The sequence below is a fragment of the Aquarana catesbeiana genome, linkage group LG03 (assembly GCF_042186555.1).
Source record: "Aquarana catesbeiana isolate 2022-GZ linkage group LG03, ASM4218655v1, whole genome shotgun sequence".
Classification (NCBI taxonomy): domain Eukaryota; kingdom Metazoa; phylum Chordata; class Amphibia; order Anura; family Ranidae; genus Aquarana; species Aquarana catesbeiana.
In genome coordinates, this window is record NC_133326.1 from 468,389,854 (window position 1) to 468,416,805 (window position 26,952).

Genomic DNA, 26,952 nt, shown 5'->3' on the forward strand with positions numbered 1-26,952 from the left:
ACAAGATTTTTAGGAGCCCAGAAGGCACAGGGTGCAGCATCCAGCTCCATAGTCAGCAGCCTGCCAAAACCTGTGACAGGATAACATATACAGCAGTCTGATGCTGTTCTGAGTGACCTGATGCATTCAGGAACATATGTCCCGAGAGCAGAATTCCTGGGTTTGGGGCATGTGTCCCTGAAAGCATAGGAGTGTAAATGCAAGCATCTACTTGTTGCATATTTCAACCTGTCATAGATATTGATATGAATGCTGCAACTATGCTTTCCGGGTGCCCAAAAACACTGGGATTTGACACTGATGGGCCAAACCACACATTACATTAGGCTTTAGCCAGGGGTCTTCATGAGAAGAATCCTGTTTTTTTTGGAGGATGCTTGGGCTGGTATAAACCTGGTAGTAAGCCACAAACTTGCTAATAGTGTTAGGCTAACAAATTGGCTGTAGATTGGTGGTAAAAAATGAGTAAAATGAGTAAAAAAATATGGTGTGCCCCCCTCCCCCCCGCCAGTCCACCATATTCAGACACTTTGGGTATGGTATGGTTTTAAGGGGAACCCCACACCAAATTATAAAAAAAGAAATGCGTGAGGGCCCCCCTAAGATCCATACTGGCCCCCCTCCTGACCCATACCAGGCCACATGCCCTCAACATGGGGGGCTTTGGGGCAGGGGGTGCTCTGCCCCCCCACCCCAAAGCACAATGGGGTGGGACAAGGGTCTCTTCTCCAAAACCCTGGGCTGTGCTTGTGGGGATCTGTGGGTGGGGGGCTTATCGGAATCTGGAAGCCCCTTTTAACAAGGGGGCCCCCAGATCCCAACCCCCCCTTATGTGAATGAGTACCTGGTAAATAGTACCCTTACCGATTTATCAAAAAAGTGTCAAAAAGTAATAAAAACACAGAAGGTTTTTGACAATTTCTTTAATAAAAAATAAAAAAACCCAGTGTCCCCGATATAAATCCATCGTCAATCACACCACCCACTGCAACTGTAAAAAAAAAAAAACACTCCACCTTCGTTGACTGCTGACTGCCGAATGCCTCCTCCGTTGTTTGACAGTTCTTATATAGGTAAGAGAGGGCCACCTGGCGACGTCACCTGGTAGCACCGCCCCCTTGTGACGTCACAGATAGGTGCATCTGTGGGCCCTCAAGCATTTCTTTTTTTATAATTTGGTGTGGGGTTCCCTTTAAAACCATACCATACCCAAAGTGTCTGAATATGGTGGACTGGCGGGGGGGGGGGCACACCGTATTTTTTTACTCATTTTACTCATTTTTACTCAGGGGGCGGTGCTACCAGGTGACGTCGCCAGGTGGCCCTCCCTTACCTATATAAGAACAGTCAAACAACGGAGGAGGAATTCTGCGGTCAGCCATCAATGAAGGAGAAGCCTTTTTTTGTGCTTTTTGGGTGTAGCGGGAGGCATGATTGAATACAGATTTACTTTGGGGGACATTATTTAAAAAAAAAAAACAAAGGCATTGTCAAAAACTGTATGTGTGTTTTTATTACTTTTTGAATTTTTTTTGTGAATAGGTAAGGGTACTATGTAACCCATAATCATTCACATAGAGGGGCCAGGATCTGGGGCCCCTTTGTTAAAGCGGGCTTCCAGATTCCGATAAGCCCCCTGATCGCAGACCCCCCACAACCACAGCCCAGGGTTGTGAGGAAGAGACCCTTGTCCCCATCAACACGGGGACAAGGTGCTTTGGAGTGGGGGAGCAGAGCTCCTCCCTGCTCCAAAGCACCCCCCCCCCATGTTGAGGGTATGTGGCCTGCTAGGCTGCATGCTCAGATAAGGGTCTGGCATGGATTTCGAGGGGGACCCCACTCCGTTTTTTTGGGGGGTTTTTTGTTATCATTGGCCAGGTGCCAGCAATTACAACTGCAAATCAATTTAAATGTGATTTGACTATTTTTTTTTTCTCTTTAAAAATGTAATTTTTGCTGAAGTATGTTCTATGCATGCACGCCAATTCATGCACGCCAATGCATGGGGGACCCCCAAGCACTATATTTACATTTACATTTTTATTGTTGCACTTTAAGCATCATATAAAATCACTGCTCCTGAAAAAACAATAGTTTTTTAAAACATTTTTTGCATTGACACATGTCCCCGGGGTAGTACCCAGACCCTCATACCCCTTTTATAGCCAATATATAGGGAACACAGTTAACCCCTTTGATCGCCCCCTAGTGTTAACCCTTTTCATACGGTAATCATTGCATTTTTATAGCACTGATCGCTGTATAATTGTCAATTGTCCCAAAAATGTGTCAAAAGTGTCTGATGTGTCCGCCATAATGTCGCAGTCTCGCTAAAAATCACAGATCGCCGCCATTACTAGTAAAAAAAATAATAATAATAAAAATAAATCTATCCCCTATTTTGTAGATGCTATAACTTTTGCGCAAACCAATCAATATACGCTTATTGCAATTTTTATTACCAAAAATATATAGAAGAATACATATTGGCCTAAACTGAGAAAAAAAATTGCTTTTTTAAAAAAAAATTGGGGGTATTTATTATAGCAAAAAGTATAAAATATTGTGTTTTTTTTTTTTCAAAATTGTTGCTCTTTTTTTTGTTTATAGCACAAAAAATAAAAAACGCAGAGATGATCAAATACCACCAAAAGAAAACTCCATTTGTGGGAAAAAAGGACGTCAATTTTGTTTGGGTACAGTGTCGCACAACCGCGCAATTGTCAGTTAAAACGACGCAGTGCCGTATCACAAAAAACTGCCTGGTCACTGAGCAGCCAAATCTTCCGGGGCTGAAGTGGTTAAAATGGCAAATATATTTGAAGCAAAACATGTTTAAACTGAATTTTGATTATGTATAAATGAGTGAAGACTATTTAAAAGATGGATTTCATCATACTTCTGCAGAAACACAAACAGGCAAAATGAAACCACTTTAAATGCAAAAGAAATGAAATGTCTTTTTATGGCCCTGACTTTCTAGTGATGTATAAAAAAAGAAATATGTTCATGGCACTACTATAAATACATTTCAGGAGAAAAAAAGATATAATTATGTACACATATACAATTTTAAACATAAACATGCACATACAAATATTTCTGTTTACAACCTTGGTTACTGCTCTCAGCCACTGAAAGGTGGCTTGATGCCAATAATGCTGCTGACATTGCACTGACATCATTGAAGGGGTCCACCTCCAGTAAATGTCATTGCCCACGATCCTCAGCCGCTCATAACTTGTGTTGGCAAGACCCTACATGCAGCAAAACCAACACCATTTTTAATGGAGTTGCCTCATCACAATGACGATTCTGTTAGATAACCTTGGCTATTATAACCCAAGGTATTACCCTTTCTGCCTTAGATTTAATATTTGTTTATTTTTTTAAGAAAATCCACTGTGTTTATTGGGATCTATCTCAGTTTTACTTTTACCAAGTAGGAACTATAAATGGACTGGATTGTGAACATTCCAGAGTTAACTGTAGGTAACATTAGACAGCATTAGACTACCCTGGCAACAAGTTAAAGTGACACTAAATAACCTTCTTATTCTCCAAAAATAATCCATACACATCCAATATTTCGTGGCCCTGTAATCTATTTTTCATGAAGTCATTCCTTTACTGTGTTTTTCTGCCTCCTTGTAATGTCTTCCATGAACTCTTGAACCTCTCCTTTCCCCCTCACTTCCATATGTTTGGAACAAGTAATGCACATTGGTTGCAGTTATATGTTTTGCTCTATGCACACTATACATCCCATAGTTCAAAGTCCATAGTGCCAAGAGTAAGCAAGAGAGGGTGGCTATGTTTTCCTACATTCAGTGGGACCATGGAGAACGATTGTTGCCACCTTCTAACAGGAAGCCGAATCATAGCAATAAACAAAACAAATTGTAGATTTAGAGGAGGCTGAGAGCAATAGAAGGTATATATATATATATATATATATATATATATATATATATATATATATATATATATATATATTTTTTTTTTTTTTTTTAAATAAGAGTTTAGTGTCACGTTAAACCTGAGCATTCCTCGTTGGGCACAACACGGTTTTTAATAACCTGCAAACAAATTATGGTGCATGTGATATCATAAATTATCATAATAATTTTCCTAAAGGTGGCATTACAATTTAGGTAGAATAATCTTGATGAGCCAGTCTACTGATATATCAGTTTTGAGTGGACTTAGGTGAGATGAATGATACACTGCATGCTTGCATCTCTTACAGACTGCAATGGAGAAGACTCTCAGTTGGAGTTCTTCCTTAGCCTTTCTCAGCATAGTGTTTAACTCCTCCTGCTACATTTTGCATGAAACAGAATTATTGAAAATTTTAATAAAAAAAACTGAGACCTCCACATGCATAAATGCTGGAAGTGGAACCAGATTTTCTGAGAGGTATAATGCGCCTGGGAAGGTTCAAACTTGCTAGCAGTCTCCCCTCGCTGAAATATCAGTTTTTCATGAACTGACACTTTTAGTAATTTGGTGGTTTATAAAACTTTTTGTTTTGCTGTATATCTAATATACATGCTTGTCATTTACAGCTGTCAGTCCTTATGATTTAAGAAGTTGAGATTTTAATGCAAAAACATCAAAATCTGCATCTTCATGGTTAACATCAAAACATTTTTCAAAGTTCTTATTAAGTTTTAGGTTTAAATCTGTCTATTTACTAAGAAGAAAACATATACACTAACACACAGTAAACTATTTCATAAGCTGTAGTCATACAGAAGTATACGCACCCTTGGTTTTTGATTTGGAAAATAACTATTTTTTTTTTTTTTTAAACAATAAGTGATACAGTCAATGTTTCATCTGGGTTTGTATACTGTACATGTAATCTCACCTGATGTTCCAGGAAGCCATCATGAAAGTCTGCATAGATACAGCAAATCTTTAACTAATAATGGTTGTAAGGCAACTCATTTCTTGTGCATAGTGTTTAAGAGACTACAGGGCAATCCAGACCGGATAATCGAATCAACTTACCGTCATAATTAACGATAATGATAGCAAGCATGTAATCCTTGCCCAGCATCTTCAGAGAGCCAGGGCTTCAGTCACAACAGGCGGAGGGTGTCCAACCTCTGCAAAATTCCAATACGATGGGTAAAATAGAACACGCAGAGTGAAGGGATGTTGAGAGTGTTAGCTCCTTCATAGATCAGCCTGCAAACAGAGTAGAAAAGTCATCAGCACCCATCTGCAGAAGGATTTGGTACTGACATGTACAGTGTGCACTGGACTAGGGAAAAGCAATAATGAAAGAGGGAAGCAGAGGCTGGGAGGAGAGGCAGGAGTGAGCTGTTAGTGGGAGTTGCATTCTGGGAGGAGCTGTCCAGTGCTGATGAATGATGCTCTTGTACACTAGCTCAGTGTAACACATCCTATAGACATTCCTACACTAAGTACATTCAGCAAAGCAGGGATAGCTCAGAAATAATACAAACTGTCTATCATTTAATAATAAAAAAAACAAAAAACTATAAACATTATATGATACTGTGATTAAAACGAGCTTAAATTTAATTGGAGTTATATGAAGTTACAGTTTTACTGTGGAAGGCGGTCCCCCCATGGAGAGAGCGCGTTGTGGTCCTTCCTTTGAGAACTGTACTATATTTAGAAGCCTTAGTTCCACCTGCAGGATCCCCAGGGCGAGCAGGAAGATGCGTAATAATGGGCTAATACAATTGTAGCTGTACGTGTTGACCAAAGGAAATTGAATGGGAGATTTATGGAACATGTAATCTAAATGCCAGAAAAGGACAGGGAATATGTTCAAATGTTATAGGAATATTGTGATGTCTTTGGGAAGCAAAATTGTTTCATCAAATGAATGCTGCATGTTAATATAGCTGTATCACTTTATTAGGGACATTTGCATATTTAATGAAAATGTAATCCATCGTATATACAGTATCTATGTTGAATTTCACATCACTGACCCATTTGTTCTTTTCTAATTGGCTGGCTGTGCTTTAAGTGGAACAAAACCCATCAATTTAAAGCGGAACTAAACCCACTGATTTAACTGTTCCTCAAAACAATTACATTTAGACCCCTTTCACACTGGGGCGCTTTGCAGGTGCTACAGTGATAAAAACAGCACCTGCAAAGCGCCCTGAAAGAGCCGCTGCTGTGTCTCCAATGTGAAAGCCCCGAGGGCTTTCACACTGGAGCGGTGCGCTGGCAGGACGGTAAAAAAAGTCTTGCTAGCAGCATCTTTGGAGCGGTGAAGGAGCGGTTTGTACACCGCTTCTTCACTGCTCCTGCCCGTTGAAATCAGAGGGGCAGCGCGCCTATACCGCCAGCAAAGTGCTGCTGCAGCAGCGCTTTACGGTGGTTTTAACCCTTTCTCGGCCACTAGCAGGGGGCTAAAACTGCCCCGTTAGCGGCCGAATACTGCCGCTAAAACGATGGTAAAGTGGCGCTAAAAATAGCACCGTTTTACCGTCAACCCCGCCCCAGTGTGAAAGGGCCCTAAAGGCATGCCTTGCACAACAGTTACAGTTATTAACCGCTTTAACCCCGGAAGAATTAACCCCCTTCCTGACCAGAGCACTTTTTGCGATTCGGTCGTTTTAACTGACAATTGCGTGGTCGTGCGACGTTGCACCCAAACAAAATTGATGTCCTTTTTTTTCCCACAAATAGAGCTTTCTTTTGGTGGTATTTGATCACCTCTGCGATTGTTTATTTTTTGCGCTATAAACAAAAAAAGAGCGACAATTTTGAAAAAAAAAAACGCAATATTTTTAACCTTTTGCTATAAAAAGATATCCCCCAAAAATATATTAAAAAAACAATTTTTTTCCTCAGTTTAAGCTGATATGTATTCTTCTACATATTTTTGGTAAGAAAAATTGCAATAAGCGTATATTGATTGGTTTGCACAAAAGTTATAGCGTCTACAAAATAGGGGATAGTTTTATGGCACTTTTATTATTATTTTTTTTTCCTATAGTAATTGCGGCGATCTGCGATTTTTAAGCAGCGGTCGGCAAGTGGTTAATGTGCTTATGTTAGCTATCAACAGAACTGAACTGTCAAGCCACCAAATGGCTGGTGCGATAGCTGATCACACGTGCAGGCAACCGCAGATCAAACAGAGGCTAAAATAACAGCTTCCTTGGCTGTAAAGCATAGGAGGGTTTAGCTTTAACTGTTTCCCAAAACAGTTACATTCAAGACATGCTGTGAATGATAACCATCACAGTTGCTTGTGCCCTCAACTTAACTGTCAAATTGTTAGTGTCATAACTGATCGCATGTGCTTTACCATGACAACTGTAGATCCACCAGAGGCTAGATGGCAACTTTCTTGGCTGTAAAGCATAGGAGGGTTTAGTTCTGCTTTAAGTTAAAGTAGAAATATAGGGAAAACTTTTTTTTTTCATTTTGGATACAGTAAGAAAGGGTTATAACCCCTGTAAGATTTATTTTTGCAATCTTAGTCCCATTGCGGAGATATCAGTTCACTTCCTGTCCCATAGCCAAACAGGAAGTGAGGGGAAATCCGTGGAAGTGAGGGAATCTCTTGGGGACCCCCAGGTCACCAGAACTAGTGTCCCCATTGGAAGATTTCCCCTCTATTATTTTTCTGGGGACAAACCAAAATTTGTGTTTTTTCTTTTACTTCTTTTACTTTCACTTTCAATGATAACAGTAAACAGGACAAATAGAGAGGGTGAATCTCCCTAACAAGGACACAGACAGCATTAAAAATTGACAGGTATTCTAATCCATCTCCCCTCTATCCAAACAAAAAAAAAGTTCTGCCTTTAGTTATACTTTAAGCTTAAACTGCTGCAAGCCAATGGAAGAAGAAACATTAAAGAAGAACTTTATTTAGGGCAAGTGAAATCACCAGTTTTGTAGGGACCGGAACCTTCTTCTACTATTAAGAATTTTAAAGTGATTGTAAATGCTTAATTTTTATTTTTTTTAAAATAACAAACATGCCATACCATTTTCCTCAGAGCAGCCCAAATCCTCATTTTCTGGGGTTCCCGTGCTGGTGCTTTTGGCTCCCCCCCAAGTGCTCCCGCTTGCTATAGGGGCACTCATGCGTGCTTGCTCCCGAGCCCCGCTCTGTGCGTTCATAAGACAATGGCTCCCACTGCTGTGTCTGCATCAATGAGGAGGGAGGGAGCCAAGACAGCCTCTGCTCTTGTGTACATCGCTGGATCGATCATCAGCCTCAGGTGAGTATAAGGGGGAGCTGCATGCAGAAAGCTTTTTTTACCTTAATGCATAGTATGAAGCATGCAAGAAAACTTTCTGCCATAAGAACCACTTTAACTGCTTGCCGACCGCATACAGTACATATACGGCTCTCCTGTGCAAAATCACGCACGGGTAAGTGATTTTGCGAAAAAAGAAAAGTGTGTGAGTGTGGCGCTGTCCCTGAGTTGTAAAAGAAATGTCTGCATATATACAATTTTATTCAAAGTGTCACGTGTGTATTCCCTTAAGTGAAATATGTATGGCAGTTATTACCACTCCTATGGGTTAAAGTGACTGGTGATTTAAACATAAGAAGCATAATGAGTGCAATAAATCGCATCCAAGGTGTCTAGTGCTATATTCCCTCAAAAGGAAAAAACGGTATTAACCACTGCTAAGAGCATGAAGTGGTCTGTGTCTAAACACTAGAAAACACAAAGTTGCAATAAATACATCACATGTGACATGCAAAAAAATTCTAAGGTGTCTGGTGCTAAATAAATAAAAATATTAAAATATTGCTCTACAAACGTTGCAAATAACAAAGTGACAAGTGCCCTATAAAAAGGTCACTCTAAAAAGTACTAAACACACGTGCCATGCAAATGGTTCTATGATAATAAACAGTTCATGTGGGTATATGCCCGGTGCACTATAAGTGAAAAAAGGCGTCCATTGTAGGATTCCTCAAAGCACACAACAGGTGTTAATCCAGTGCTGGTGTCTCGCGTTGTGATTGTGCAGAGACTCACCAGCTGTATATCCCCTGCAGGGGTAACGAGTAGTCACAGTATGTGCCACTGTGCAGCAGTACTTGGCAAGACCAGGACCAGGATGAAATCATAAGGACATAAGAAGAAAGGATTCCATAGTGTGAAACCGTTTAAAAACACTATTTATTAGGTCAGATAAAAAGGGTACTCACATTGTAGTGGAAAAAATGAGCGGTGTACAATGCTTAAAAAGATGTTCCTAAGCGTTAGCTTTGCAGGGAGATGTCAGCAAGGCGTTCAGTCAAAGGCCACGCCCTACGTACGTTTCGTCACACAGACTTTTGCACTTCCGGGTGTGGGGCGTGCACACGCGCCGCCGGCGACCCGCTCCCACTGGGACTGGCCACAGTGGGAGCCAATCAGTGGACTCGATGTCCACCGGGACCCACCAATTGTTCCCAAGGGAAGCAGAACGGAGGTCTGCCTATGTAAACAAGGAAGATCACCATTCTGTCAGTAGGGAAGGTAGTGATCCTGTGTTTCTGCTAAGCAGGAACACGGATCTCTGCCTTCCCAAAGTAAAAACACCTCCCCTACAGTTAGTAAGCACTCTCTAGGAACACATTTAACCCTTTGATAGCCCGTGATATCAACACCTTCCCTGTCAGTTTTATTAATACAGTTACAGTGCATATTTTTTAGCATTGATCATTGTATTGGTGTCACCTAAATTGATGAAGAAATTAGATTTTTTAAATTTTTTTATTGGATGTGTTTTATAGCAGAAAGTAAAAAACCAACCGCAGAGGTGATCAAATACCACCAAAAGAAAGCTCTATTTGTGGGGAAAAAAAGAACATAGGCTTTATTTGGGTACAGCATTGCATGGCTGCGCAGTTGTCAGTTAAAGTAACGCAGTGTCGTATTGCAAAAAATGGCCTGGTCATGAAGGGGGATAAACCTTCTGAAGCTGAAATGGTTAATAGATTAGGTTAATAGAGATTAAGCAATTCTCTAGGTAAAGTAGAAAACCATCTAAAAAAGGAAAAATCTAAAAGGCAAAGTTAACATATATAACTACTACACACCTTGTATTTTTTTTTCATAAGTGCCTTTTTATTGAGTTTTATTATTTTATAAAACAATTACCACATACATTCCATTAACACATACTTGACCTTTACATAGTAAATGTAGAAAGCATTGAAAGACATTAATAAAACCTAGCAGTTATTCCATTTACAAAGAAAAAAAAAAGTTCTACACTGTAGGGAAGATTTACTAAAACGGGAGCACTCAGTATTTGGTGCATGGCAGCCAATCAGCTTCTAACTGCAGCTTGTTCAATTAAGCTTTGATACAAAAACCTGGAAGCTGATTGGTTTACATGCAGAGCTGCACCAGATTGTGCACAGTCCAGTTTTGGTAAATCTCCCCCACAGTGTCAAAGCATCTTCATGCTTATACAGGTACACAGAAGTAATAAAACACTGGTCAATATATGAAATATTTTGAAGTAAAGATCTTAAATAAAAAAGCATTATAACTAGAACAAGAACTGCAACCTAAATCAACCGTTGGTCACTGTTAGAGAGCATGTAAATCAGAGTCAGCAGGTAGCTAGCCAAGCCTCAAATGTTTACCACAGGGAATAGCCTACACAGGTAACAAACCCAGCCTACAGTGGGGACGGAAAGTATTCAGATCCCCTTAAATTTTTCACTCTTTGTTATATTGCAGCCATTTGCTAAAATCAAGTTTAAGTTCATTTTTTTCCTCATTAATGTACACACAGCACCCCATATTGACAGAAAAACACAGAATTGTTGACATTATTTGCAGATTTATTAAAAAAGAAAAACTGAAATATCACATGGTCCTAAGTATTCAGACCCTTTGCTGTGACACTCATATATTTAACTCAGGTGCTGTCCATTTCTTCTGATCATCCTTGAGATGGTTCTACACCTTCATTTGAGTCCAGCTGTGTTTGATTATACTGATCGGACTTGGTTAGGAAAGCCACACACCTGTCTATATAAGACCTTACAGCTCACAGTGCATGTCAGAGCAAATGAGACTCATGAGGTCAAAGGAACTGGCTGAAGAGCTCAGAGACAGAATTGTGGCAAGGCACAGATCTGGCCAAGGTTACAAAAAAAAATTCTGCTGCACTTAAGGTTCCTAAGAGCACAGTAGCCTCCATAATCCTTAAAGGGAAGACGTTTGGGACGACCAGAACCCTTCCTAGAGCTGGCCGTCCGGCCAAACTGAGCTATTGGGGGAGAAGAGCCTTGGTGAGAAAGGTAAAGAAGAACCGAAAGATCACTGTGGCTGAGCTCCAGAGATGCAGTCGGGAGATGGGAGAAAGTTGTAGAAAGTCAACCATCACTGCAGCCCTCCACCAGTCGGGGCTTTATGGCAGAGTGGCCCGACGGAAGCCTCTCCTCAGTGCAAGACACATGAAAGCCTGCATGGAGTTTACTAAAGAACACCTGAAGGACTCCAAGATGGTGAGAAATAAGATTCTTTGGTCTGATGAGACCAAGATAGAACTTTTTGGCCTAAGCAGTCTAAGAGGTATGTGTGGAGAAAACCAGGCACTGCTCATCACCTGTCCAATACAGTCCCAACAGTAAAGCATAGTGGTGGCAGCATCCCGCTGTGGGGGTGTTTTTCAGCTGCAGGGACAGGATGACTGGTTGCAATCGAGGGAAAGATGAATGCAGCCAAGTACATGGATATCCTGGATGAAAACCTTCTCCAGAGTGCTCAGGAGTTCAGACTGGGCCGAAGGTTTACCTTCCAACAAGACAATGACCCTAAGCATGCAGCTAAAATAACGAAGGAGTGGCTTCACAACAACTCCGTGACTGTTCTTGAATGGCCCAGCCAGAGCCCTGACTTAAACCCAATTGAGCATCTCTGGAAAGACCTAAAAATGGTTGTTCAACAACATTTACTATCCAACCTGACAGAACTGCAGAGGATCTGCAAGGAGGAATGGCAGAGGATCCCCAAATCCAGGTGTGAAAAACTTGTTTCATCTTTCCCAAAAAGACTCATGGCTGCATTAGATCAAAAGGGTGCTTCTACTAAATACTGAGCAAAGGGTCTGAATACTTAGGACCATGTGATATTTCAGTTTTTCTTTTTTTAATAAATCTGCAAAAATGTCAACAATTCTGTGTTTTTCTGTCAATATGAGGTGCTGTGTGTACATTAATGAGGAAAAAAATGAACTTAAATGATTTTAGCAAATGGCAGCAATATAACAAAAAGTGAAAAATTTAAGGGGGTCTGAATATTTTCTGTCCCCACTGTATTTTACCCGTTTATAGAAGGAAAAACTTATGGACATTGAAATAGATTTTGAATACCAAGAGAAAAGGGGGCCAGCCCAGGGATGGAGAGCCATGAGTTCCAAAGCTTGTTAGGCTTGGTTCACACCTATGCAGTTTGCTTTTGATCCCTTTCTGCAATGCTTTTTTCAGTACATTTTGAGTTTTTTCACATGCATTTTTTTGCGCATTGTTTGCACTTTTTTTATGCGTTTTGCATTTTTTTATGCTTTTTTGGCCAATTTGTTGTTGGGTGGATTAAAAATCCGCAAAACACAAATCGCGGCAAAAATGCAATACATGCTTTTCTGCAGCTTCTCCATTGGGCCTGATTCACATTTATGCAGTTTGCTTTTGATCCATTTCTGCAGGGATTTTTGCGTTGCATTTTGCGTTTTTGACGCATTCTTCACACGTTTTTTGATGCATTTTGCATTTTTATGCTTTTTTTTGGCTAATTTGTTGGGTGGATTAAAAAATGCAAAAACTTGGCAAAACCGATGTAAAATTGCGGCAAAAACGCACTACATGCTTTTCTGCTGCATCTCCATTGAAATCTATTGAACCAAAGACACACAGTTTTGCTTTTAACCACTTTAAGGCAGCCATATAGCAAAATGACGGTGGCAAAGTGGTTTCAATATCCTGACCAGACGTCATATGGCATCCCCCGGGGGCGTGCATCGCGGCGACTGTTGTTGCGGTGTGTCAGTCTGACACACCGCAACTCCGATCTATGTAAAGAGTCTCTGACGGAGACTCTTTACCACATGATCAGCCATGTCCAATCATGGCTGATCATGATGTAAACAGGAAGAGTCTTTGATCGGCTTTTCCTCACCCGCGTCTGTCAGACGCAATTAGAGGAAAGCCGATCGGCTGCTCCTCTGACAGGGGGGGTCTGTGCTGATCGATTATTAGTGCAGCCCCCCCCCGAGGATGCCCACACTGGACCACCAGGGACGCCTCCAAGACCACCAAGGATTCCACCACTAGTCACCACCAAGGAAGCCACCACTAGTCACCACCAGGTATGCCACCCTAGACCACCAGGGATGCCAATCTGTGGCCAAAATGGATGCCAATCAGTGCCCACAATGGATGCCAATCAGTGCCCACAATGGGCATCACTGATTGGCAGGCATTATTGTTTGGCACTGATTGGCATCCATCGGTACCATTTATTAGTGTACATCAGTGCCACCTATCAGTGCCCACCCATGCCCATCCGTGCCACCTATCAGTGCCCATCCGTGCCACCTATCAGTGCCCATCTGTGCCACCTATCAGTGCCCATCCGTGACGCCTATCAGTGCCCATGTGTGCCGCCTATCAGTGCCCATCCGTGCCGCCTTTCATTGCCCATCAGTGCCACCTATGTGTACCCATCAGTGCTGCATATCGGTGCCACCAATCAGTGCCCATCAGTGCCGCCTATCAGTGCCCCATCAGTGCCGCATATTAGTGCCCATCAGTGCCACCTCATCAGTGCCACCTCATTGGTGCCCATCAGTGCCGCTTTATCAGTGCCCGTCAATGCCGCCCCATCAGTGCCCATCAGTGAAGGAGAAAACTTACTTATTTACAACGTTTTGTAACAAAAACAAAAAAAAAAACATTTAAAAAAAAAATCTGTCTTTTTTTATTTGTTTAGCAGAAAATAAAAATCCCAGAGGTGATGAAATACCACCAAAAGAAAGCTGAACAAGAAAATGGGAACAAAATGCTAAAAATTTAGTCTGGGTACAGTGTAGTATGACCGCGCAATTGTCATTCAAACTGCGACAGCGCTGAAAGCTGAAAATTGGTCTGGGCAGGAAGGTGTATAAGTGTCCAGTATTGAAGTGGTTAAAAAAGTCCCTGACCCTTTCCAAAAACGTAGTGGCTGAAAAAAGCATAAATGTGAACATGCCCCATGGGAAACCCTGTTAAATGGACAGTAATGCATTTCTGCAAAAAACAGCAAGCATTAAAAAATGCATAGGTGTAAATTGAGCCCAAACTTGTTCAGTGTTCCCTTATGTTGGAAAATCCCTAGGAAGACAAGTACTAACTTGGGTACGCCAATTGAGAGGTATGAGTTTTCGGGCCTGAAATAAAAGTTTGGAAATTAAAATCTTTTTGCCATGCTTTGTGAGGGATAAAATCATGATCCTTGCAATTGAGCAATCTAGCAAGCAGGGGCTGAGCAGCACCAGGCTGAGGAGACTTTGCTGCCACTCTGTGGGCCCTTTCAACAGCAAAGGCAGCAGAAAAGCTGACCTCAGGGGTTTGAGCCAGGCTGCCACAAAGTCCCCAGGATTTTGACCCTCAGCCTTTTTGGGTAGACTCACAATTCTAATGTTTTTCAAGATCTTTTTGATGCCAGAATGATACTTGTCATTCAGCAGCAGAAACCTGGCAAGGGAAGGGAGAGAAATCATCTTCCAGGGTAGAAATCGTGTGTTCTGTCCATGTGACCTGTTCCCTTACAATTGCATGTCCTGCCTCAGGAGGCCTATGTCTACCTTGATCTCCTCCATTTTGCCCGTGAGGGAGGTACTGCAGGCTGTGATGGCTGCGCATTTACTTGCTTTAGGGTATGTTTACCCGATTTCTCAGTCACTGTGGCAGCCTTCTGTGTCTCCGAAGCTGCGGCACTGCTGCTTCTCGTGTGTGGAGGGCTTGCCTCTCCATGCGGGTGAATTCCTTCAGCTAATCCGTGGCAGTAGTAGGTCTTTACTCATAGCAGTTGCCAAGTGATGATACACTTCGAGGGGCCATGTAGGAGAGCGGGAACAGCAAGTAAGATGTAGGATTACAACAGATGCTGGCGGAGCTCTTCTCAGACATGTCCGGCCATCTTGACTGTAGCCACGCCCCAGGAAGTTAGAATCTTAATCTCATGAGGAAATACTTCCTCATCCAGAGCACCCAGTATACATACCAAGGGTTGTAGTTTTATGTTCACTTGAAGCTGTATTAATTGTACCCACCACTAACTGCCAATACTGAAACAATTTCAGGCATTTCAAAAACACATGCAAAAGATCTGCAGGTGCCCACTAACATCTCAGGCAATTTGAGCCAGCAGAGTTCATCTCTGGGAAGGAGATAGAGATGCCAGCAGAACTTGTTCCAATATATTTAACCAGACCTCGTCAGACATATTTTTCTGGTCGCCCTCTTACCAGGAACCGGAAGGTTATCTAGGTGACTATGGTCATATGGTCCAGGTATGGCTTACTATTGGACCTTTCTGCAGTGTTAATTTAGTCGACTAAAACGACTAAAACATTTTAGTCGACTAAAATGACTAAAACATTTTAGTCGACTAAATAAATACTATTTTAGTCGACTATAATACGACTAAAACTAAAACAATTGAGATGACTAAAATACAACTAAAACTAAAAGCAATTTTTTTCAAAAGACTAAAATGAGACTAAAATTAAATGCCATTTTAGTCAAAAGACTATGACTAAAACTAAGTTGCAAGTACTGAAATGTACTGGAGATTTTAGTCGACTAAAACGTAGGACATTTTAGTCGACTAAAAGGTCCTGGAGATTTAGTCGACTAAATGCGACTAGAACTAAAACAATTGCAGAAGACTAAAATGGGACTAAAACTAAAATGCCATTTTAGTCCCAAGACTAAAATTAACACTGCCTTTCTGGTCACAAATCACTGAATTAATTTCTCCTAATTTTGCAGTCCCTAATATATGTAAGCTGCATGGTGTCTACTAGGAATGTTTGGTGAAATAGATTTACCAACAGACATTTTTACAGTTACTTATTTTCTTTGATGATATTGCAGTGGGCATCCACTGAAATTTTTCATGTTACCTCCTGGAAATGATTGGTTAATAATAGCATACCCTTTTACAGAGGTTGTCCTACTAAATTTGGCAAGCTTTGGGCAGACTGGATCTCATACTCGCACTCCTGCGAACAGCAAGCCTCTGTCTAACAAAAGCATTTTTACTAATATGCTCCTTGCAGATTTGTTTATTATGTTTATTTGTGTATACTTATGTAATACTTTACTCATGCCAATTCACACAAAATAATACAACCAAAATACAACAGAAATGTTTACTGTTTTTATTCAGTTTCTTTTTTTGCTTTATTAAAAAAATAAATAAAACAAAAATGATGAAGTCAGAACAGACAAAACATGTAGGGTGCCTTACAATGGGAGTGAGTAAGAACTGCGTCCTGTAATTTTTGCTCTTTTTGTGAACTGAGAGGGATTAGGGTGGCTGGCGGCTGGAGGCTTCTCTGTATATCTTTGCCAACACATCTATATGCTTGATTTTAGGCTTATGTTTAAACAGCTTTTGTAAGTACCTTGAATACTTGTGTCAAATAAATGTGATTGTTTAACCAGTTGCCGCGGTTATACTGTGGCAGGTTGGCTCAGCTGCGAAAATCGCTGTAGGTGTACGTCGGGCTGGTACGCAGTGATCTGTGGCCCGTACGGGGGAGCCAATCAGTGGGTCCGGCACGCTCGATGCCTGCCAGCCGCCCGCGATCGTTCCAGAACGGGGATCTGTCATAGTAAACAAGGCAGATCTCAGTTCAGTCAGGGAATGACATACAGATCTTGTCTTTCTGCTATGCAGGAAGACAGATCTGTGTGTTGTCCCAAGCAGCCCATCCCCCCATACAGTTAGTAAACACACTGAGGGAACACATTTAACCCCTTGAATATCATAGTATTATTATAATAATACTGCATAAAACTATGTATATGAAAATATGTATGACACAATAGGGTTTATTTACTAAGCTGGTGTGCAAAATCAGGCTCACATCTGCTTATAAACCAACCAGCTTCCATGTTTTATTGCCAAAGCTTAACTGCTTCAGATCCGTGCTATAGTCGAATGACGGCTACAGCGCGGACCTACTTTGCTGGGACGGCGTCAATAGACGTCCTCCCATGCTCGAGCGGCCTGTGCGCCCCCTGCAGGGTGCGCGCGGCACGCTCTGTGATCAGCGAGTCTATGAGACTCGCTGGATCACAGATCGGAGTAAGGGGTCGATCCGGACCCCTTACAACATGATCAGCTGTCAGCCAATGACAGCTGATCATGTGATGTAAACAGAGCCGGTAATCGGCCATTTTTTCTCCTCACGCTCATAGCATGAGGAGAAAAAAAAAAGCCGATCACCGGCGGCTGTCAGAGGGACATCGGTCCCGATCAAGGAGAGCAGCCGCCAGCTCATCTGTGCCCACCTGTGCCACCTGCCAATGCCACCTACCAGTGCACAACAGTGCTGTCTACCAGTGCCCACCAGTGCCACCTACCAGTGCCCACAGTGCCATACATTAGTGCCCACAGTGCCACCTATCAGTGCCTCATCAACAGTGCTGCCCATCAGTGCCACCTACAAATATTCATCATTGTCACCTACCAGTGCCCATAAGTGCCACCTATCAGTGCCACCTATCAGTGCCACCCATCAGTGCCATCTATCAGTGGTACCTATCAGTAACACCTATCAGTGCCCTTCAGTGCCCATCAGTGCCACCCATCAGGGCCCATCAGTGCCATCTTATCAGTGGCCATCAGTGCCACCTTATCTGTGCCCATCAGTACTGCCTTATCTGTCTCCATCAGTGCCGCCTTATCTGTGCCTATCAGTGCTGCCTTATCTGTGCCTATCAGTGCCCACCAGAGCAGCCTATCAGTGCCCACGAGAGCAGCCTATCAGTGCCCATCAGTGCCACCTCATCAGTGCATATCAATGAAGGAGAAAAATTACCTGTTTGCAAAATTTTATAACAAACTATGAAACGTGATTTTTTTTTTTTTTTAATTGCCATTTTTTTTGTTTGTTTAGCAAAAAATAAAAACCCCAGTGGTTATTAAATACCACCAAAAGAAAGCTCTATTTGTGTGAAAAAAAATTATAAAAATGTAATTTGGGTACAGTGTTGCATGACCGCGCAATTGTCATTCAAAGAGTGACAGCGCTGAAAGCTGAAAATTGGTCTGGGCAGGAGGGGGGTTTAAGTGTCCAGTAAGCAAGTGGTTAATTGAACAAGCTGAGGTTAGAAGCTGATTGGTTTCTATGCAGAAGTGAGTCTGATTTTGCACTCTCCAGCTTTAGTAAATAAACCCCAATGTCCTTTTATTAACTGTGATGAGAGTCGTAAAGTAACATGTTAGCAGGGCCATTTTTTCGATTGGGCACGCTGGGCAGTTGCCCAAGGGCCCCATTTGCATGGAGGGCCCCACCAAGGGCCGATCCTCAGCGCCAGGGCCGCCATCAGGGGGGTACAGCCCATACAACTGTAAGGGGCCCGAGCGGGAACCGCTGCTTTGGCTACTTTCCCACATATCCTCTGTGGACCGACGCGACAATGAAGCTCTCTGTGACAGGTGTCGGCTGCTTATCACAGCAGCATACCATCACCTAGCCGATGGAGCCAGTCTCCTCCATTCTGACCAGGGGCAGACTGAGGGCCCAGAGTAAGTGGATGGGGGGTACACTTGTCACTGTGGGGACAGCAGCTTCTAAATACATACACTGTGCCGGTGGTGTATGTATTTAGACCCTCCAAAACAGCTCTTCTCTCCCTCCCTCTTCTGCACTGTGAGATCTCTGACTCCACCCCCTCCCTCCCCCTTCCTCCAATCACCAGTGCGGTGTGCGGAGGGGGCGGAGCTCATTGTAGCTACTGCTGGCCAGGATGTCTGCTCACACTACAGGGAGGATGTGAGATCATTTTTTTACTGAGTAAAGTCTCCTTGGAAGAAAAGCTGCAAAAGTTTCTGTAGGATGTAGGTATTGTGATCAGTAATAAGAAGAGGAGGAGAATGAAGAGACAGCCTTTATCTCCCAAACTGGCACACAGCCCTATCTATATAACATCCCCCAATCACTCTGTACAGATAAAGTGAAGGTCATTTATGACCATTCATGTAACTCTATGTTTATGTGGTGAGTTTACACTTCTGATGGTGCAGACTCAGAGCTTGGATAACACAGGGTTACATGAATTGTCATAAATACATTTCACATTATCTGGACATACTTAGAGTGCTAGGGCTTGGATTATATAGATATTTACATCTTATAACAGGAGGATGTTTTCTTTACATACCAATTCTTTATTATGTATTGTTGTATATATTGGTAGATGAGCACAATAGTTTTTTTTTAAATGATAAACATTACTATCTGACCACATCTCAGCCCCCTACTCCCGCCATCAAAGCTGCCACTGTGCCCACCAAACACAGCCACTGTGCTCATTAAAGCTGCCACTCTGCCATCAAACGCAGCCACTGTGCCCAGCAAACACTACCACTGTGCCCATCAAACACTGCCACTGTGCCATCAAACGCTGCCACTGTGCCCATCAAACACAACCACTGTGCTATTAAACGCAGCCACCGTGCCATATCAAACGCAGCCACTGTGCCCATGAAACGCTGCCACTGTGCCCATCAAACGCAGCCACTGTGCCATCAAACGCAGCCACTGTGCCCAAACGCAGCCACTGTGCCCATCAAACACAGCCACTGTGCCATCAAACGCAGCCACTGTGCCATCAAACGCAGCCACTGTGCCCATCAAATGCAGCCACTGTGCCCATCAAAGCTGCCACTGTGCCCATCAAACACAGCCACTGTGCCCATCAAAAGCTGCCACTGTGCCCATCAATCATTTGAATCTGTAATTTCTTGTTTTACAATTTCTTGCTTTTCAATGTCGTGTTATATTGTAATGTGTAAACACTGATTTTGTTGGAAGTACCAATAAATATAGCCTTATTGATAATTAGCATTTTTACTCTCATGCGTGATTGTGTAGACAGGGCCCCAGTGCACTGTATTGCCCAGGGGCCTATAATGCTCTTAAGATAGCCCTGCATGTTAGTCTTCTTGTTTATGTCACCCTATGGAGCAGTGCAGAGCAGAAAATAGGTTCTACCCTATCTGACCAGCACTCTTGGAATTAGCACACCCAATATTTTTTTTTACCATCCCTGGTTGGTTTTGGTGTTCTAGTTCGATCCTTAAGCGTTTGCTGTACCTGCTATGTACACATGCCACTGTTGTTTGTTATTCTCAAACCGTGTCTCACCTGCGTTGTTTGCAAGTTCTACCTACATTTGCCATAAAAGTTCTATGGCTGTACCGTTCTCTATTTATACTTACAGTAAAGTCGGACATAGATGGTTTGAATCTTGGCTGGTTCAGCAGGGACCGACCGAGATTAGAACCATCTATGGCAGGATGATTGTACACAAGTCATGTGATCGATCGACTTGGATACAAACAGCATGTCGGATTTTTCATGTGATTATTGCCAGCGGCTATAGCCGCTGGCAATAATTACTGTGAATTTTCCCGTTAGGGATGGCTCCCCATGCCTCCCCACTGGGAGAACTCGATAGCTTTGCGGGAGGGATTTCCCCATCAACACTGACTGTGCTTAGATTGACCTTGGTCTCTGTGCCTAAAAAAGATGAACACTTTTTCTCCCATGGTGTACAAGGAGGCCCCAAAAATGATGTTCGGGGATGGGGGGTTGTCTACATAAGCTTCTAAAGTCAAGGCCCTACAGGAGACAAACTAAAGAACAAAGGTACCTCTCTATATGTCAAATAGTGCTCTACCAAATCACTCTATAGTGGCTAAGTATCAAAAGAAACAGTGTTATTGTGAAATAAATTATAACAAAACAGTTTCCATAAAGGTGATAGTGTAATAGGTATCACACCTCACCTACCCCAGTAGGTGAGTACTAAAACCCTCTAAGTGTGGACACCAATCCTACACAGGAGAAGTTATCACCAAAAATGTAATGGCTTACAAATTAGTGTATAAAACATCCAAACATCAATATCATGATAGCATAGTGATCCTCTGCTTGTAACAGTGCGTATAGTGTCCAAACCCAAAATACAGGCTGTGAGTGTTTTTTTTTGCATCTTGGGTTTATATACACCTTGATTTTATGATTGGGACACTATATGTATACACGTATATGTTTTTGTATATGGTGCGATAATTACATTTTTCATGCGACTTTGGTGCAATTTTTTATAACTTTTTTGTTTTTTGGTGCAATTCTTTGCATTTTTATTTGGATTTGGTTTTTGGGTTCACTTAATGCCAATTATCAGCTGCGGAACTTCAAGCTAGAAATGGTTCTTGTCATACATAGAAAAACTGCCAAAATGTGAAGCCAATAAATAAAGGCAGCAGAAGAAGAATTAAAGTCACTTCAAGAAAATAAAACCTGGACACTCACAGAGATCCCTTCTAATCGCAAAACTACAGGAAGTAAGTAGACTTTCAAAGTAAAGCCAGACGCAGAAGGGAATATCCACAAATACAAAGTCAGACTAGTTGCCAAGGGTTACTCCCAGAAATTCGATGAAGATACAATGAAACATTCGCTCCCGTCATAAAACACTCCACCATCAGAGCGCTTCTTAGCATTGCAGCCGGCAAAGGGATGCAAGTCAAACACCTAGATGTTAAAATTGCTTTCCTATATGAAGACATTAAGGAAGACTTCCACATGGAACAACCACCAGGGTTTGAGCAAGGAGACAACCTTGTGCATAAACGTCAGAAGAGCATTTACGGTCTTAAGAAATCTGCAAGGATATGGAATGAGAAAGTGAATGACGTACTTACCAGAGAGGGATTCTCAAGAAGTAACGCAGACCCCTGTCTCTACTCCAGGAGTCAAGAATACAGATGGATATACATCCTTATCCTTATCTTATCTTGAACAAGAAGAAGATTACAATCAGATAGTTCACAAGCTGAAAGAAAAATCTGAAATCGAAGAGCAAGATGTTATTGACATTCAATACTGCCCTTCAGAGGAGATGACTGCTGATGCAATCACCAAGCCTTTATTGAAGGAACGTCATAGTTATATACAGAAGAAGCTGAATGTAATTTGACAAAGCACATGCTGTTGAGAATCGGTGTTGGAAGAACATCAGCATAATAGCTTTATATACTGTGAACTATACATATGCATTATACCTCTCTATACCAGCAGGTGGCACTGCAGTATTACAGTGTGTAGCTATGATATTATGTAATGGTAGGAAGTACTGTTTTTCATCTGTGTGTATTTGTTTGTGTTCAGTTCCTTTTCCTGTTTCCCATGCTGTAAGACATGTTCTGCAAACCTTCATGAAAGTAAAGTATTCCCTGCAAACAAGAAGCTTCCAGCACATTATTTCAATACTCGGACAACACTGTTTACCATTATCATTGAAAGTGAAAGTAAAAGATAATCCCAAATTTTGGGTTGTACCCAGAGAAGTAATAGAGGGGAAATCTTCCAATGGGGACACTAGTTCTGGTGACCCCATTGTACGGTTTTATTATGAGAAAAATCGGAAATGAAAGACTGCGCATGATCAGTAACAACAAGAAACAACAACAAAAAAGCCTTTGTCGTTTGAGAATTTTTGTAAATTATTTCCTTCCTCGATTCCGACTTGCTGAGAAACAACGAGGAAAATCTAAAGATTAATCGCCCGATTTTCCCATAGTGGGTACCCCACTTAAGTCAAGTCCTTACCCTAAAAAGTCTTAACATTCAGAACATTTTAGGTTCTCTGTTTTGACTTGTCCCTTCCTAAAAAATAATTCTTCCCAGAGACCACAAAAATTCCAATCTGTTCTCAATATTTCTTATCTCAATGAATGCAAAATTCTCTCGTCTAGTCTTTTACAAACATGAACCTCGCTTCTACAATATATTATAAATGCAGCTGAAAAATGTATCTGTCTTTTCTGCCACTTGTCAGCTGTTACTGCTCTCTGTCATTTTATTCACTAATAACCCTGAGAATAATATTCTAGGTAGAACAGTTTTCAACACAACCATCAATAGTTTTCAACAACAAATGTTATCAGAAGTAATTAGTACAGACCTTTTAAGATATGTATAATCTTTTATGTTGCTTTGACAAAAAGTTATACTTTTTAATGGTTATAACATTTTTTTCTGTCTGTCCTTAGGACCTAAAATATAAAAGTAGGCATTGTTGGAAATTAATAAAATTAATAAAAAAATTAATAAAAAGATATATTTGCATCGCAAAAAAAACACAAATTAGGGCAAAAAAATCAAATGCAGAGTCAAATTCACTTATAAACACCTATCTATAAAATTGAAGATGCTATTAAAACTAAATCAATGTCAGTGCATTTGTCTGCTTGTAAAAACAAAAACAAAAAACAGTTACCAACTGCTGCAAATGAGTACTTGTCTACACAAGCCTTTACCATAACTTGCCTTCAAAATCCTTCACAACTAACATCCACACCTACTGAATATTTCTGACCTCATCCATAAATATTCCCCAAAGCACACTTTGTTCCCTCAAAGACCTATTAATGTTCTAATGACTCATATTTTTATCCCATGCAGATCTGTGGAATTCTTGTTCAGCTTAAAGTAAAATTCCTTACTTCCTTGCACTATTTTTTTTTTTACAGGTAATTTTATTATTGCTTGTAGAAAAAACAAACAAACAAGGTACAATGTACCACACCATATATACATGTGTGAGTGATACAAATACAGCATGTACTTCCACTTAAAGATACAAAGAGTCCACCCAGAAGTCTATATGGGTATGTATTAACTGAACAAGACAAAAAGTCAAACAATAACCAGCCAGTGACATAGATAGGTATACTTATATACAACAGCACAGGTGCCAAAGTTTAAGGTTCCATTCACACCTAGGCGTTGCTATTGATATTTTCAAGTGTTTTTTCGGGCGCTTTTGCAGAGTTATTGCAGAATTTTTGTACAGGCATTTTTAAGTTGACAAGTCACCAATGAAAAGCAGTAGAAACGCCTGTAATCTGACAAAAAAGAAGCTCATGTACTTTTTTGAACAATGGGCGTTTTACTTAAGGCAACAGAACGCTCAGATGTGAACAGCTGCCATTGAAATAAATGAGATTTGTCTTGTTGGGTGTTTTTAGAGCTGAGGCTTAGATCAGAAAATCGCGAAAAGCGCCTAGATGTGAACGGAGCCTAATGCCGCATACACACGAGCGGACTTTTCGACCGGACTGGTCCTACGGACCGAGTCCGGCGGACAATTCGACCATGTGTGGGCTTCATCGGACCTGCAGCGGACTTTTTCGGTTGAAAATCTGACGGACTTTAGATTTGAAACATGTTTCAAATCTTTGCGACTGACTCGAGTCCGGTCGAAAAGTCAGCTCGTCTGTATGCTAGTCCAAAGGACAAAAACCGACGCTAGGGCAGCTATTGGCTACTGGCTATCAACTTCCTTATTTTAGTCCGGTCGTACGTCATCACGTACGAATCCGTCAGACTTTGATGTGATCGTGTGTAGGCAAGTCCGTTCGTTGGGAAAGTCCGTCAGAAGTCTGCCGAAAGTCCGTCGGATAGACCGTCGGACCAGTCCGGTCGAAAAGTCTGCCCGTGTGTACGCTGCATAACAGGTAGGGGATAACATAAAAAAAGAGTAAACCACACTCAGAAGATAAACACAGCACTTCCTTGCTCTTTGCCAGTTATTGTACTCCTTTCCACATTGTCGATAATGTGGCCCCTTACATGCTTCCATAGTATTGGAAACATATAAACAAAATGAAACCCCAAGCTATAGCGCTAGGTGTACCTGTGCTGCCAATCCTTTGTATGCACACCCAGCGTAATTGCCAACAAATAATATTGATTACACGTTTCTGATGCTATGACAACATGTATGAAATAAGATTCTCCAACCAGAGCAGCTCACATGCATCCAGTGCTCTCAGAGTTGCCTGAAGTCTTTTGGGATCTATGACATTCATATCCCAGAGGTTGCAGAAAGTGTAGTAAATTATTCTCACCTAAGAAAGAAAGGCATGAGCGAAGGGAACAAAAAGAAAAAAAAAAAAGAATCTTGACTTACCTGTAAATTGCATAATCTTGCAGTGCAGTATGGGACACAAGACATGTATTCATAGACCATAATTATATGCAGGTCATGTTACGTGATTGGACACTGGCAAACTTTGCTAGGGCTACCCCTAATGCACATTAATATAACCCCACCCACTCAGTGTCCTGTATTGTACTCCAACTTAAGAAATTTACAGGTAAGTCAAAATTCTTATTACCTTAACTGCACAGTACAGGAAACAGGAATTGTATTCACAGACCATGGGGTGTCTCCAAGCAATAAACTGAAGGGTGAGCAACAACACAAAACAGAACTGCCAACAGGCCCACAAAAAAAGATCCCTCAAACACTTAAATAACAGCTTGAAGCACTTCATCCTTGAAGCTTGCATCCTGGTAGAACTTAGAAAATGTGTAAACACGAGATCAGATAAATCACAAGACCAGGCCTTGTAAATCTGGGATACATATGATTGATGCTAAAAAACCCAAGAGAGTACAACTGCCCCGGTGAAATGAGCTCTGATGGGTAAGGTAGGAAAGCTTTCCTTATAGTATAACAAAAGGTAAAACATTTTTTTTAAGTTTTGGATAGAATGGAGATGGATTAGAACACCTGTCATATTTTTTTTTTTCTGCTTCCTTTGCCCCCATTAGGGAGATTAACTTCCTCTGTTTGTCCTGTTTATCGTTATCATCAAAATTGAAAGTAAAAACTCACTGCCATAGACTTTCATGATGTACCTGTACCTGCCCTGCCTTATTGGCTCTTTCCCAATCGTTCTCTTTTCATTCCGCTTAATATCATTGTGTGATATTAAGCGATTTGTTTCCCCTTGTGATTGGTCTTCACCAGTTATTTTATTTATAAATATTGGCAGCCTGGAGTTGGTGGTTTATGCCCCAGTAGAAGACCCTTAGGTCGAAACGCATCGAGCTACTACACTACTCTCCATGTTACCTCCGATTTGACTGTGATCACTTTTTTATTGTACTGTTTTTTTTAGCAATAAAAACACCATTTTTATCTGCACTATGTGGAAGCACATTTTTTCTTTTCACATACTATCCGGATGGGAGTGAATGCCTAGCTTCCGCCACAGGAGGAACATCCCATCTTCCAGACCCTTATCGTGTGTACCTACCGCAAAGATCTACCTGGTGATCCCTGGAGTCTCTGCGGAGTCCAACCTAGAGGTTCTGACTGTCAGGATATCTTTCCATATGCCCTGGGCGGCACATTGCCTTCAAAACTCCATGTTGCTGACAGGGGAGCCCATTCGATCCAGTAAGAGTTTATACTTATCATCTTTCTCTTTGATGCTGTTTTCCGTTTGATGTGGTTTCCTTCTACGGATCAACACAGCTTCTTGACAACTTTTGGAACAACCACCCTCCTCAGGGATTGCATCCGTGTTTATACATAGTGGGATATCATACCCCCCATCTATCTGCTCTTTGGTTCATTGACTTTTGGTTTATCACATGTTTAGTGCATTATACTGTGTTGAAGGACTTATTCTTTTTGGACTTGAATACATTTCATCACCATTATTTTGTCATTTTGGTTTGTTTACTATGCGCTACATTTTTTCACTGGCCCTGTGTAAACAACTTATGCCACGTACACAAGCTCGGAATGTCCGACATCAAATGTTTGATGTGAGCTTGTTGTCGGAATTTCCAACAATAAAAATGTGAGAACTGGATCTCAAATTTTCCAATAAC

At 41.5% G+C, this 26,952-nt stretch overlaps 1 protein-coding gene across 1 annotated transcript in view; it reads right to left on the bottom strand.

The window, feature by feature from the left end:
- APBB3 (amyloid beta precursor protein binding family B member 3) overlaps positions 1-5,336 on the bottom strand; it is a 169,925-nt gene extending 164,589 nt beyond the window's left edge. The window contains exon 1 of the mRNA XM_073620865.1: positions 5,017-5,336. Within this exon, the coding sequence (XP_073476966.1) occupies positions 5,017-5,065 (49 nt within the window). The 5' untranslated portion in view covers positions 5,066-5,336. The remainder of the gene's footprint in view (positions 1-5,016) is intronic.
- Positions 5,337-26,952: the final 21,616 nt, after the last annotated feature.